Below are 14,945 nucleotides of genomic sequence, written 5' to 3'. Positions count from 1 at the left end.
TTGATTTGTTCCATGACTAACCTTTCGAAGCACTTCATGATGATGGATGTCAGAGCCACTGGACGATGGTCATTAAGGCACGCTGCTTGGCTTTTCTTTGGTCCAGGGATGATGGTCGTCTTCTTGAACCAGATAGGGACCTCAGATTGTTTTCATAGTGGATGCGTTGGGTGCAGGGTTGGTTTTCTCAGTGAATGCCGACGGTGTTGGATTGGTTTTCCCACTGGATGCCTCTGGTTTGGAATTGGTTTTCTCAGTAGATGCCTCAGGCTTGTGATTGGTTTTGTTGCTCTCTTTATCTGGTTCTAGATATGGTCGCCTTCCTTAATCCTAATTATGTTTGCTCTAGAGACGCCAGGTATCTATCGATACCGCCACAAGGTTCAAACCCGAATACTGATCAAAGAACCAATGCACCAGTTAGTTAGTTCAAAGTCAATACTATTTATTTACACACACAGTAATATCTACTCATGCACAAAATACCACAAACTAAACTATCTCTAACGCTAATGCCTATACTTAACTTCGGGTGCTCACTCAGTCAGAGGAAGAATGGCCGTTGTTCGGATCTGAGGCTGTTGGGTACGAAGAGGTAACAGGAGAACAGTCAAGGTCGTCCGTCTGATGGCGAGCGTTGACCTTGGACTTACTTGCTTCTGGTGCAGCTGGTGGACAGGTCTCTCCACTTCGAGAGCCGAGTTCAAGAGAGCGATTCTCTCTCTGGGGCTTCTTCTTATGCTCAAAAGGGGCTTCGCGTGCTTTTGGGCGGGCCTTGAACTTGGCCCCAATTAATTGGACCGCATCTTGATCATCAGCATCGATCTCGACCAACAAAGGGGTGGGTGCCCTGATGGCTGGGCGTGCCTTTGGTGGCCGTTGGCCTTGCTTTGTTTGTGTCTTTCCTGGCACCGGGGTGTCTGCCTTAGTATCGGTTCATAGAACATAGAACGATACAGCGCAGTACAGGTCCTTCGGCCCACGATGTTGCACCGACATGGGAAGTCAAAAACTAACCTACACTATGCCATTATCATCCATATGCTTATCCAATAAACTTTTAAATGCCCTCAATGTTGGCGAGTTCACTACTGTTGCAGGTAGGGCATTCCACGGCCTCACCACTCTTTGCGTAAAAAAACTACCTCTGACGTCTGTCCTATATCTATTACCCCTCAATTTAAGGCTATGTCCCCTCGTGCTAGCCACCTCCATCCGCGGGAGAAGGCTCTCACTGTCCACCCTATCTAACCCTCTGATCATTTTGTATGCTTCTACTAAGTCACCTCTTAACCTTCTTCTCTCTAACGAAAACAACCTCAAGTCCATCAGCCTTTCCTCATAAGATTTTCCCTCCATACCAGGCAACATCCTGGTAAATCTCCTCTGCACCCGTTCCAAAGCTTCCACGTCCTTCCTATAATGAGGCGACCAGAACTGTACGCAATACTCCAAATGCGGCCGTACCAGAGTTTTGTACAGCTGCAACATGACCTCATGGCTCCGGAACTCAATCCCTCTACCAATAAAGGCCAACACACCATAGGCCTTCTTCACAACCCTATCAACCTGGGTGGCAACTTTCAGGGATCGATGTACATGGACACCGAGATCCCTCTGCTCATCCACACTGCTAAGAATTTTACCATTAGCCAATTATTCCGCATTCCTGTTATTCTTTCCAAAGTGAATCACCTCACACTTCTCTACATTAAACTCCATTTGCCATCTCTCAGCCCAGCTCTGCAGCTTATCTATGTCCCTCTGTAACCTGCAACATCCTTCCACACTGTCTACAACTCCACCGACTTTAGCGTCGTCTGCAAATTTACTCATCCAACCTTCTGTGCCCTCCTCTAGGTCATTTATAAAAATGACAAACAGCAACGGCCCCAGAACAGATCCTTGTGGTACGCCACTCGTAACTGAACTCCATTCTGAACATTTGCCATCAACCACCACCCTCTGTCTTCTTTCAACTAGCCAATTTCTGATCCACATCTCTAAATCACCCTCAATCCCCAGCCTCCGTATTTTCTGCAATAGACGACCGTGGGGAACCTTATCAAACGCTTTACTGAAATCCATATACACCACATCAACTACTCTACCCTCGTCTACCTGTTCAGTCACCTTCTCAAAGAACTCGATAAGGTTTGTGAGGCATGCCCTACCCTTCACAAAACCATGCTGACTATCCCTAATCATATTATTCCTATCTAGATGATTATAAATCGTATCTCTTATAATCCTCTCCAAGACTTTACCCACAACAGACGTGAGGCTCACCGGCCTATAGTTACCGGGGTTATCTCTACTCCCCTTCTTGAACAAAGGGACCACATTTGCTATCCTCCAGTCCTCTGGCACTATTCCTGTAGCCAATGATGACATAAAAATCAAAGCCAAAGGCTCAGCAATCTCTTCCCTGGCTTCCCAGAGAATCCTAGGATAAATCCCATCAGGCCCCGGGGACTTATCTATTTTCACCTTGTCCAGAATTGCCAACACTTCTTCCCTACGCACCTCAATGCCATCTATTCTAATAGCCTGGGTCTCAGCATTCTCCTCCACAACATTATCTTTTTCCTGAGTGAATACTGACGAAAAGTATTCATTTAGTATCTCGCTTATCTCCTCAGCCTCCACACACAACTTCCCACCACTGTCCTTGACTGGCCCTACTCTTACCCTAGTCATTCTTTTATTCCTGACATACCTATAGAAGGCTTTTGGGTTTTCCTTGATCCTACCTGCCAAAGACTTCTCATGTCCCCTCGCTCGTCTTAGCTCTCTCTTTAGATCCTTCCTCGCTTCCTTGTAACTATCAAGCGCCCCAACTGAAACTTCACGCCTCATCTTCACATAGGCCTCCTTCTTCCTCTTAACAAGAGATTCCACTTCTTTGGTAAACCACGATTCCCTCGCTCGACCCCTTCCTCCCTGCCTGACTGGTACGTACTTATCAAGAACATGCAATAGCTGTTCCTTGAACAAGCTCCACATATCCATTGTGCCCAACCCTTGCAGCCTACTTCTCCAACCTACACATCCTAAGTCATGTCTAATGGCATCATAATTGCCCTTCCCCCAGCTATAACTCTTGCCCTGCGGGGTATACTTATCCCTTTCCATCACTAACGTAAAGGTCACCGAATTGTGGTCACTGTTTCCAAAGTGCTCACCTACCCCCAGATCTAACACCTGGCCTGGTTCATTACCCAAAACCAAATCCAATGTGGCCTCGCCTCTTGTTGGCCTGTCAACATATTGTGTCAGGAAACCCTCCTGCGCACATTGTACAAAGAACGACCCATCTAATGTACTCGAACTATATCTTTTCCAGTCAATGTTTGGAAAGTTAAAGTCTCCCATAACAACTACCCTGTTACTTTCGCTCTTTTCCAGTATCATCTTCGCCATCCTTTCCTCTACATTCCTAGAACTATTAGGTGGCCTATAGAAAACTCCCAACAGGGTGACCTCTCCTTTCCTGTTTCTAACCTCAGCCCATACTACATCGGAAGAAGAGTCCCCATCTAGCATCCTTTCCGCCACCGTAATACTGTCCTTGACTAGCAGCGCCACACCTCTTCCTCTTTTGCCCCCTTCTCTGAGCTTACTAAAACACCTAAACCCCGGAACCTGCAACAACCATTCCTGTCCCTGCTCTATCCATGTCTCTGAAATGGCCACAACATCGAAGTCCCAGGTACCAACCCATGCTGCCAGTTCCCCTACCTTATTTCGTATACTCCTGGCATTGAAGTAGACACACTTCAAACCACCTACCTGAACACTGGCACCCTCCTGCGAAGTCAAATCTGTGCTCCTGACCTCTATACTCTCAATCTCCCGTACCCCAAAACTACAATCCAGGTTCCCATGCCCCTGCTGAATTAGTTTAAACCCCCCCAAAGAGCACTAACAAATCTCCCCCCCCCCCCCCCCAGGATATTGATGCCCCTCAGGTTCAGATGTAGACCATCCTGTCTATAGAGGTCCCACCTTCCCCAGAAAGAGCCCCAGTTATCCAGAAATCTGAATCCCTCCCGCCTGCACCATCCACCATTAACTGTCACTTGACAACAGCCCCTCCACAAACCAATTCTGAATGGATGCCTCGGGTGTGGGATCAGGTTTCTGAATGGATGCCTCGGATGTGGGGTCCGGTTTCTGAGTGGATGCCTCGGGTGTGGGGTTGGGTTTCTGAGGTGATACCTCGGGTGTGGGATCAGGTTTCTCAGTGGATGCCTCGGGTGTGGGATCAGGTTTCTCAGTGGATGCCTCGGGGGTGGGGTTGGTTTTCACAGTGGGTGTCTCGGGGGTGGGGTTGGTTTTCACAGTGGGTGTCTCGGGTGTAGAGTTGGTTTTCACAGTGGGTGTCTCGGGGGTGGGGTTGGTTTTCACAGTGGGTGTCTCAGGGGTGGGGTTGGTTTTCACAGTGGGTGTCTCGGGGGTGGGGTTGGTTTTCACAGTGGGTGTCTCGGGGGTGGGGTTGGTTTTCACAGTGGGTGTCTCGGGGGTGGGGTTGGTTTTCACAGTGGGTGTCTCGGGGGTGGGGTTGGTTTTCACAGTGGGTGTCTCGGGTGTAGAGTTGGTTTTCACAGTGGGTGTCTCGGGGGTGGGGTTGGTTTTCACAGTGGGTGTCTCAGGGGTGGGGTTGGTTTTCACAGTGGGTGTCTCGGGGGTGGGGTATGTTTTCACAGTGGGTGTTTCGGGGGTGGGGTTGGTTTTCACAGTGGGTGTCTCGGGTGTAGAGTTGGTTTTCACAGTGGGTGTCTCGGGGGTGGGGTTGGTTTTCACAGTGGGTGTCTCGGGTGTAGAGTTGGTTTTCACAGTGGGTGTCTCGGGTGTAGAGTTGGTTTTCACAGTGGGTGTCTCGGGGGTGGGGTTGGTTTTCACAGTGGGTGTCTCGGGGGTGGGGTTGGTTTTCACAGTGGGTGTTTCGGGGGTGGGGTTGGTTTTCACAGTGGGTGTCTCGGGGGTGGGGTTGGTTTTCACAGTGGGTGTTTCGGGGGTGGGGTTGGTTTTCACAGTGGGTGTCTCGGATGTGTGGTTGCTTTTCTCAGTTAAAGCCTGGGGTGTGCGATTGGTTTTCTCAGTGGATGCCTCGGGCCTGCTATTAGTTTTCTCAGTCAGTGTCTCAGGTGTGGCATTGGTGTTCTCAGTGGGTGATTCTGGTTTGGGATTTGTTTCATCAGTGGATGCCTGTGGGGTTTGGGTTTAATTTTCTTGCAGGATGCCTTGGGCATGGGATTGGCTTTCTCTGAATGCCTCAGTGTGGGGTCAGGTTTCTCAGTGGGTGCCTCAGTGTAGGGTCAGGTTTCTCAGTGGGTGCCTCAGTGTGGGGTCAGGTTTCTCAGTGACTATCATGGGTGTGGGCTTGGTTTTCTCAGTGGATGCATCGGGTTTGGGATTGGTTTTCACAGTGTGTGTCCCGGGAGTGGCGTTGGTTTTCAGGGGGGGGTGTATCAGGGGTGGGGTTGGTTTTCTCAGTGTGTCTCTTGGGTGTGGGCTTGGTTATCTCAGCGGATGCATCAGGTGTGGGATTAGTTTTCTCAGTCTGTGCCTCGGGTGTGGGGTCGGGTTTCTTAGTGGGTTTCTCGGATGTGGGGTTGGTTTTCTCAGTAGGTGTCTTGGGCGTGTGATTGGATTTCTCAGTCTGTGCCTGGGGCGTGGAATTGGATTTCTCAGTGGATGCCTCGGGTTTGGGATTGGTTTTCTTGCTGGATGCCTCAGGTGTGTGATTGGATTTCTCAGTCTGTGCCTCGGGCGTGAGGTTGGTTTTCTCAGTGGATGCCTCAGGTGTGGGGTCAGGGTTCTCAGTGGGAACATCAATGTGGGGTCGCGTTTCTATGTTAGGACCTCGGGTGTGGAATTGGGTTTCTCAGTGGGTACATCATGTGCAGTTAGGTTTTTCAATGGCCCCTTCAGGTGTGCGATTTGTTTTCTCGCAGTGGGTGTCTTTATGTTCTAAGGCATGGGGTCCATGATCCAGGGTTACCCCAGCAAGGCCCAGAGTATGAGGACATCTCACGGAGGTAACTTGCATGACTGAGGGTCCACCACAAAAGACTGCTGTGTGGAGATGAGTAAAAAACAATGCCGTTCACATCTTAACTTGTCAGAAGGTGTGGTAGATCATACCTACCATAATTCAGGACAAAATATCCCCGCTTGAATGTCAACCCATCCACAATTATTCACACTCTCTACCACCGACGGGTAGTGGTAGCCGTATGTTCCCTCTACAAGATGCACTGCAGCAACTCGCCAAGGTTCCTGAGGCAGTACTTTCCAAACCTAATATGGCTACCGTCTGGAGGGGCAGCAGACCACATGGGAACACCACCACCTGCAAGCTCCCTTTCCAACACTCCATCCTGACTCAGAAAGATATTACCGTTGTTGCACTGTCGCTAGGTCAAAATTCTGGATCTGCCTCCCAAGCAGCACCGTGGGTGCACCTTTGCGTTTAGTAGATACTGAAATGTGTCTCTGATGATTGCAGAGACCATTATGGCTGCAGGTCTTGTGCTTTAGAACTGCCACTGAAGGCAACTCAGAATCATGGAATCTACAGCACGGGGACAGGCCCTTCGGCCCAAACTGGTCCATGCCACCCAAAAACCCCATCTCAGCTAACCCCATTTACCTGCATTTGACCCATATCCCTCTAAACCTTCCCTATGCATGCATCTGTCCAAGTGCTTTTAAATGTTGTCAATGTCCCTGCCTCAACCACGTCCTCCGAGGAGCAGCTCATACCACATACCAAGCACCCTCTGTGTAAAAACGTTGCTCCTCAAGTTCCCATTAATTATTTCCCCTCTTAACTTAAACCTATGCCCTCGAGTACTCGATTCCCCAAACTTGGGAAAAAGATGGAGTGCATTCACCCTATTAATGCTCTCATGATCTCATACACCTCTATAAGATCACCCCTCAGTCTTCTATGCTCCAAAGAAAAAAGTCCCAGCCTGTCCAATCTCCCTATAACTCAGTCCCTTGAGTCCTGGCAACATCCTTGTAAATCTCTTCTGCACTCTCTCCAGTTTAATAACATCTTTCCTATAGCAAGGCGACCAAAACCGAACACAATACAATTGCAACATAACTTCCCAACTTCTATCCTCAATGCCCTAACTAATGAAGGCCAGCATGTCAAAAGCCTTCTTTATTGTCCTATCTACCTGTGACTCCAGCTTTAGAGAACTGTGCACCTGAACTCCAAGGTCTCTCTGTTCCATGATACTCCCTAAGGTCCTACCATTCACTGCGGAAAAACTAATTTGGAAAAACAATTACAGCTAACCCTCCAAAGGCTATTGAGCATTCATAACTCCATTTTATCTTGTTTATCTTTGCATTCCCAGCCTGTGTGCAATAGTTGTTTCCAATGGTTTCATCATCTGATTCTGATTCAATGAATGCCTGTTCTCCAGCAGCCCCCCCAAGTGCCAGAAACCTGGGCTGTCACTGCGTGTCAGTGAGGTGTTCCCCAGAATGTGACCCCGACCCTAATCTTGATCTATGGCCCACTTGAGTGTGTGTCTCTGCGCTGGAGCAGGTGAATGCAATAATGGCTCTTCATTTGATGCATCCTCCTGTGAGGTGGCCTAGGGCCTGGGCTTATGGTTGGTCTGGAGCATTGTCTGGGCCTGCTGGTGGCAGAATACAACATTGCGTGTCATTCACTGTGATTATCAGGATGTCAACTCATGAAGGGCTCAACCATACTGGCTTTCTGGGAGAGACCCATCTCACCTCCCCCACAGGAACAATCTTTGTCTTCACCCACCAGCCTGTCAGCATTCTTCTCAAAGTAGGAATTCTTTAAATTCCGGATGCCATTATGACAGTAAGATTGGTATCAGCTGAAGATTGACTTACCCTGGCGAATTTGATCAGAACATTCATCCTCTTTCTGCACTGGATGGCGATTCCCAGTCAGGAGCCCAATGAGCTGACCCCACTTGCATCCTTTACCTCCCAGGCCAGCGAGGTGAGGCTGGTGGACCTCCTGGAGCCATCCCTTGAGTGGAGGGGATTCCAGTGATGACAGCATCCCCGGATGAGAGGAAGTCATTGCTGAAGCAGGGCAGCTCTTTTCTTCGATGGAGCCAGGTTCTGCACACAGCGAGCCTGCTGATGTGTAATGTATGTGTTTGGGTGGCATTTGAGTTTGGTGCCCGGACCTTCAACTCCATGACCTTAGGGAGTATCATGGAACAGAGGGGCAAACAATGGCGCAAACAAATCAATGCCCAACTCTCCATGTGATTCAGAGCACTACTCATTGCTGCACAATTAATAAGCTTTCAAGTGTTAAATTGGGTGCGATTTCCCACATCACTGTGGGAAACGTGCTACAAAACACACCCATCACTGTACTTCATCCCCAAAACAGAAAATTCCACCCTATGGGTTTACCTGGAGCTTTGATTCCAAATTCCACAATTTTGATTCACCATCAGAGGATGTAAGTAACCCTGATTTCCCAGGAGCTATTCGCGGAGTTCATCATGATGATGGAATAAAATTCCTCAGCTTTTAGCAATTTCTGAAAGAACTTCAACACTTGGAGAAGCAGGAAAAAGAGGGCATGGTTTTACAAATGGGAGGTGCATGCAAATCTGAGAGCCACCAACAATTGCAGATTTGAGGGGAAAACATAGCCCTTCATTTAGGATTCATTGCTTCCTCATATCCCAGCCCCTGACAGTCCCATTATTCCATTCACTCTCTCCCATCACGACCATCGCCTCTTTTCCTTTGAACCATTCATTCTTCATTCTGTGCTGACTGCTTTTCACTTCCAAGGATGGGTGCTGAGAGGCCTGGATCAGTTTACTGGGACTAAACGGACAAACCTTTCAAAGAGCCGTGCATGAGGGGATAAATGACACGATTCTAAGACCTAGAACCATTTTGAGTCTAGAACTAGAGGGCATAGGTTTAATATGAGAGGGGAGAGATACAAAAGAGACCAGAGGGGAAATCTTTTCACACAGAGGGTGGTGAGCATCTGGAACAGGCTGCCAGAGGCAGAGGTATTTTTTTTCTTTAAAAAACAGTTGGACAATTACATGGGCAGGGTGGGTATAGAGGGATATGGGCCAAATGCGGGCAAGTGGGACTTGCTTAGTGATAGAAACTGGGAGGCGTGGACAAGCTGAGCCGATGAACCCGCTTCCATGCTGTAAAACATCTATTACTCTATGAGCATTTCCTTGACACTGTGTGATGTGTATCAGACTGAACAATGAATAGTGGTTTGTTAATGTTGTTGCTAAATTATTTCAGGTGACATCAGCCAGAAGACAACATGGCATCGAATTTCCATATTCAGACCTGGGCTGAGAGATTTGGCTTATCAGTATGTGAAGAAGGGGTACGTGGAATCACACTATATTCACAGAGCACTTTGTGTCATGTCTGTCTTAAGCTGAGGTTGGTTGTCAGATGTTGGAAAATGTTCAGTCTGTTTCCATGTCACCAGCAATCAATGAATAGACCGAATCACAGAATAGTTGAATAGTTACAGCACAGGAGGAAGGCCATTTGGTCTGTCATGTCTTCACTGTCTCTCCAAAGGAGCCAGTGTCATTATACCTCCTTCATCCTGTAACCCTGCACATTCTTTCTTATTGCATAATAAACCAACTCCCTCTTGAGTGCCTGCATTGAACCAACTTCTACCGTATTCCAAATTCAAACCACTCGCTGCATGAAAACAATTTTCCTCGTATCTCCATTGTTTCTATTACCAATTATCTTAAATCTGTGCCCTCTGGCTGCTGTTCCTTCCACTCTCTCTCTACTCTTTCCACAACCCTCGTGATTTTGACATCTTAATCGACTCTCCTCTCAAACTCCTCTTTACCAGAACCAACTTCTCCAATCCAATGACGTAGCTGAAGCTCCTCAGCCCTTGAATCAATCTCGTGAATCTTTTCTGCACTGTCTATAAAGCCCAGAACATGGATTATTTAGGAGAAAACCATGCTTAACTAACTTGCCGGGGTTTGTTGAGGTGTTAACAGAGAAGGTTGATAAAGGCAATGCTGCTGATGTAGTGTATGTGTATTCTCAAAACACATATGATACAGTGTCACACAATAGACTTGCAAGCAAAATTCTAGCTCATGGAATAAAGGGAAAGTAGGAACTTGGGTAAGAAATTGGCTGAGTGACAGGAAACCGAGAGTCGTGAGAAATAGTTGTTTATCAGTTTGAAGGAAGGTTTGTAGTGGAGTTCCCCAGGGTTCGGTATTGGGACCTTGCCCGTTCTGATAAATATTAATGACTTCGACGAGGGTGTTCAGGGCATGGTTTCAAAATTTGCAGATTATATGAAAATTGGAAACATTGTCAACTGTGATGAGGATAGTCGTGAACTTCATTGGACATAGACATGTTGGTGGATTGGTCAGACAAGAGACCTCTATGTATATGTACATAATTAATTGCAGTGGGCAGCGCATGTTGAGAGCAGTTAATGAAGCATATAGCATCCTAGGTTTAATTAATAGAGACATTGAAAACACGAGTAAGGAGTGGCTCAGGGCATTCTGGGGAGGGAAGGTGAACAGCCAGTGGTCATGGTACACGTTGGTACCAAAGACATAGGTAAACTAAAGGATGAGGACTTACAAGCCGAGCACAGGAAGTGAGGATATGAACTAAAAGGCAGGACCTCAAAAGTAGTAATCTCAGGATTACTCCCAGTTCCATGCTTTAGAGAGAGCAGGAACAGGGAGATAGATCAGATGAATGCGTGGCTGGAAAGGTGGTGTAGCTGGGAGGAGTTCAGATTCATGAGGCACTGGGACCAGTTTTGGGGAAAGTTGGACCTGTACAAACTGGACGGATTGCACCTGGGCAGGGCATGGACCAATGTTCTTGCAGCAGCTTTCGCTAGTTCTGTTGAGGAGTATTTAAACTAGAGTGGCAGGGGGATGGGACTCCAGGAGTAGGATCAGATTGGTCAAAATCTGATTGGGAAAATGGGGGGATAACATTAGCTAGTGAGGTAGAAGACGTTGTGATAGACTTGGAATTACAGGAGAAGCGAAGTTGGAAAAAGTCTGCAGCAAGGGAGAATGGTGGGGTTGAACTGTTTATATTACGGTGCAAGGAGTATTACAAACAAGATAGACAAAGAAGATAGGTGAGTTCAGGGCACAAGTAGACACATGGCAACATGATGTTGTTGCGATAACAGAAACCTGGCTGAAGGAGGAGCAAATTTGGCAATTCAATATCCCTGGATGCAGAGTTTTCAGGCAGGATAGGGTGAGAGATAAGAAAGGATTGGGAGTAGCACTGATGGTTAAAGAATCAATTCCAGTTGTGAGAAGGGATGATATACTAAACGGGTCAACAAATGAGGCTTTATGGGTTGAACTTAGAAATATAAAAGGGACGGTCACACTACTGGGAGTATACAACAGCCCCCAAATTGTGAAAGGCAGATAGGTGAGCAAAAATGTAGGCAAATATCTGCCTTTAAGTACAAGAGGGTGATTATAGTAGGAGACTTTAACTATCCCAATATAAACTGGGTTTCAAACAATATATGGGGAACTGAGGAAGAAAGATTCATGCAGTGTGTCCAGGAAAATCTTTTCAACCAATTAGTAACAACCAACAAGAGGAGATGCAATTCTGAACCTAGCCTTGGGGAATGAAGAAGGGTGAAGTGACAGTTGGCAACCATATCGGGGATAGTGATCCCATTTCAGTTATCTGGACTCGAAACGTTCGCACTTTTCTCTCCCCACAGATGCTGCCAGACCTGCTGAGATTTTCCAGCATTTTCTCTTTGGTTTCAAATTCCAGAGTCCACAATAATTTGCTTTTATTGGGCAATGTGGTGAACTGGATAAAAAGTTGGCTTAGTGACAGGAAATAAAGACTTGGTCAATGGCCGCCCTTGGAATTGGAAAGCTGTTTCAAGTGGTGTTTCACAGGGCTTGGTGTTGGGACCCTTACTGTTTGTGCTATATATTAATGATTTGGGCATGAACATGGGAGAACAATTGGGAAATTTGCAGACCATGCAAATATTGGCCGAGTGGCGGACAGTGTAGAGGACAGCTACAATCTCCAGAATGATATAGATGGATTGGTGGAGAGGGCGATAAAGTGGCAGATGGAATTTAACACAGAGAAGTGTGAGGTCATGCATTTAGGGAGGTCAAACTAGAAATGGGAATATACAAAGAGGGGTAGATGAAGTGAGAGATCTTGGCATGCAAGTTCACAGGTCCCGAAAGACAACAGTTCAAGTAGACAAAGTTGTTAAGAAAGCATATGAAATGCTCTCCTTCATTGGCAGAGGTACAGAATATAAAAGTAAGGATATAATGTTGGAATTGTATAAGGCACTGGTGAGGCCACAACTGGAGTATTGTGTACAGCTTTGGTCACCACATTATACGAAGGGCATAATTGCTCAGGAGAGAGTGGAGACGAGGTTCACAAGAATGTTGCCAGGGCTGGAAAATATAGCTACAAGGAGAGATGAGATAGGTTGGGGTTATTTTTTTTGGAACAAAGAAGGCTGTGGAGTCGCTTAATTGAGGTGTACAAAATTATGAGGGGAAGAGGGAGCGTGGACAGGATAAAATTGTTTCCCTTGGTGGGGAATTCTAGAATCATGGGATATAAATTCAAGATAAGTGGCAGAAGGTGTAGAGGGGACATGAGGAAGAACTTTTTTATGCAGAGGGCAGTGGGAGTCTGGAATTTGATGCCCGAATTGGTAGTGGCACGGTCAGAAGTCTTACAACACCAGGTTAAAGTCCAACAGGTTTGTTTCAAACACGAGCTTTCGGAGCACTGCCCCTTCCTCAGGTGAAGGAGCAGTGCTCCGAAAGCTCGTGTTTGAAACAAACCTGTTGGACTTTAACCTGGTGTTGTAAGACTTCTTACTGTGCTCACCCCAGTCCAACGCCGGCATCTCCACATCACGAATTGGTAGTGGAGGCAGAGACCCTAAATTCTTTTTTAAAAGTACCTGGATTTCCACTTTAAGTGCTCTAAACTGAAGGGCTATGGACTGGATGCAGGAAGGTGAGATTAGAAAGGGCACCTGGGTGTTCGTGGGCCAGCACGGACAATTTGGGCCAAATGGCCTCCTCTGTGTTGTAACTTTTCTAATGATTGCATGTTAAACTTGTATAAGACACTGGTTAGGCCTCATTTGGAGACTTGTCTAGTTCTTGGCACCATTCTTTACGGAGAATGTGACGGCATTGGAGGGAGTATAGAGGAGATTCACAAAAATGATTCCAGGGATAAAGAACTGTAGCTATGAGGATAGATTGGAGAGGTTGGGACTGTTTTCCTTGGAGTAAAGAAGGCTGAGAGGAGACTTAGAACATAGAACAGTACAGCACAGAACAGGCCCTTCGGCCCTCGATGTTGTGCCGAGCAATGGTCACCCTACTTAACCCACGTAACCCGTATACCCGTAACCCAATAATCCCCCCATTAACCTTACACTACGGGCAATTTAGCATGGCCAATCCACCTAACCCGCACATCTTTGGACTGTGGGAGGAAACCGGAGCACCCGGAGGAAACCCACGCACACACGGGGAGGACGTGCAGACTCCACACAGACAGTGACCCAGCCGGGAATCGAACCTGGGACCCTGGAGCTGTGAAGCATTGATGCTAACCACCATGCTACCGTGAGGTACTTGATAGAGGTTTTCAAGATCTTGAGGGGTAAATAGTGAAAAACTGTTGCCTCTCAAGAGAGCATCAAAATCTAGAGGGCAGAGATTCCAAATGATACAAGAGTGAATGTGATGTGAGGAAAAGTTTTCTTCAGCCAAATAGTGGTTGGAGTCTGGAACAAACTTCCTGAGAGGGTGGTGGAGGCAGCTTTGATCGAGGTATTACAGAGAGAATTAGATTGCTATCTGAAAAGAAAGAATGCGTAAGGTAAAGCAGAGGGATGAGGTTAGGTAGAATACTCTTTCAGAGAGTTCGATGAGCTGAATGGCCTCCTTCGCACCAAAAGCTTCTGTGATTCCGTTAAAGGCTGGATTAGTGTTTACTATAAATTTAACAAACCTTGGGAATGCTCTCACTTTCCCCAGAGCTGGTGCCAGTGTTCCATGAATGGAAACCCTTCTCTCCCACACCAATCTTTGAACCACACATTCAACACAAATCTTATTTGTCCTGTGGCTCAGGTAGTAATCCAGATAATATTTTTGCGGTTCTGCTTTTCAATTTAGTCACTAGTGTTATGGGCCAGCGTTTAGAGAACCCCAAAGTGTATCATGGAGTTCACCTGACCCACAACTTTAAATAGATTGTGGTATGGGGAGCACACGGCCCACTCTACAGGCGTGGGACAGCAGAAAATGGACCAGTGGTTTTTAAAACAAAACAATGTTTATTTATGAACTCAAGTTAACCTTTTAAAACATACAGTGAACATCTTAGCAACCATTAATTCAAATACAACCCCCAAAGAATATAACATTTAGTAATCTGTATGCTGTTCTTTTAACATCAAAAAGACTTAACAAACCTCCAAACAGGAGCACATCAGGGTTTACATTTAAGATTGAAAACATTTATACTTCTTCTGAATTCACCAAATGTCCCACAGATAGTTTTTCATGGCAGAGATCAACAGCAGTGCAGCTCACGGACACATCCAGGCTCTTCTCAAACTGAAACGAAAAAAGCACAAGTAGAGCTCTGCTCCACCCACACTCTGACATCACTCCAGTAACATGAGCAGCTTTATTTCTGAAAGGTACATTTCTTAAACACCCATTTCTTAAAGGGTACTCTCATGTGACACCTTCCCCCCCCCCCCCAGAAAAAAAAATAAACCATCACTTTCAAGATGATTTCATTTTTCACCTTTTCACCATATTTTACGGTAAATGTACTTTTCGTTTCAAAAG

General features: G+C 46.6%; 1 protein-coding gene across 1 annotated transcript in view; it reads left to right on the top strand.

The window, feature by feature from the left end:
- Positions 1-14,945, top strand: part of ssbp1 (single-stranded DNA binding protein 1) — an 82,403-nt gene that overhangs the window by 28,074 nt on the left and 39,384 nt on the right. The window contains exon 3 of the mRNA XM_038793529.1: positions 9,310-9,397. Within this exon, the coding sequence (XP_038649457.1) occupies positions 9,310-9,397 (88 nt within the window). The remainder of the gene's footprint in view (positions 1-9,309; positions 9,398-14,945) is intronic.

The sequence above is a fragment of the Scyliorhinus canicula genome, chromosome 4 (genome assembly GCF_902713615.1).
Source record: "Scyliorhinus canicula chromosome 4, sScyCan1.1, whole genome shotgun sequence".
NCBI classification, from domain to species: Eukaryota; Metazoa; Chordata; class Chondrichthyes; order Carcharhiniformes; family Scyliorhinidae; genus Scyliorhinus; species Scyliorhinus canicula.
This window is presented reverse-complemented; position numbering and strand designations above follow the sequence as displayed.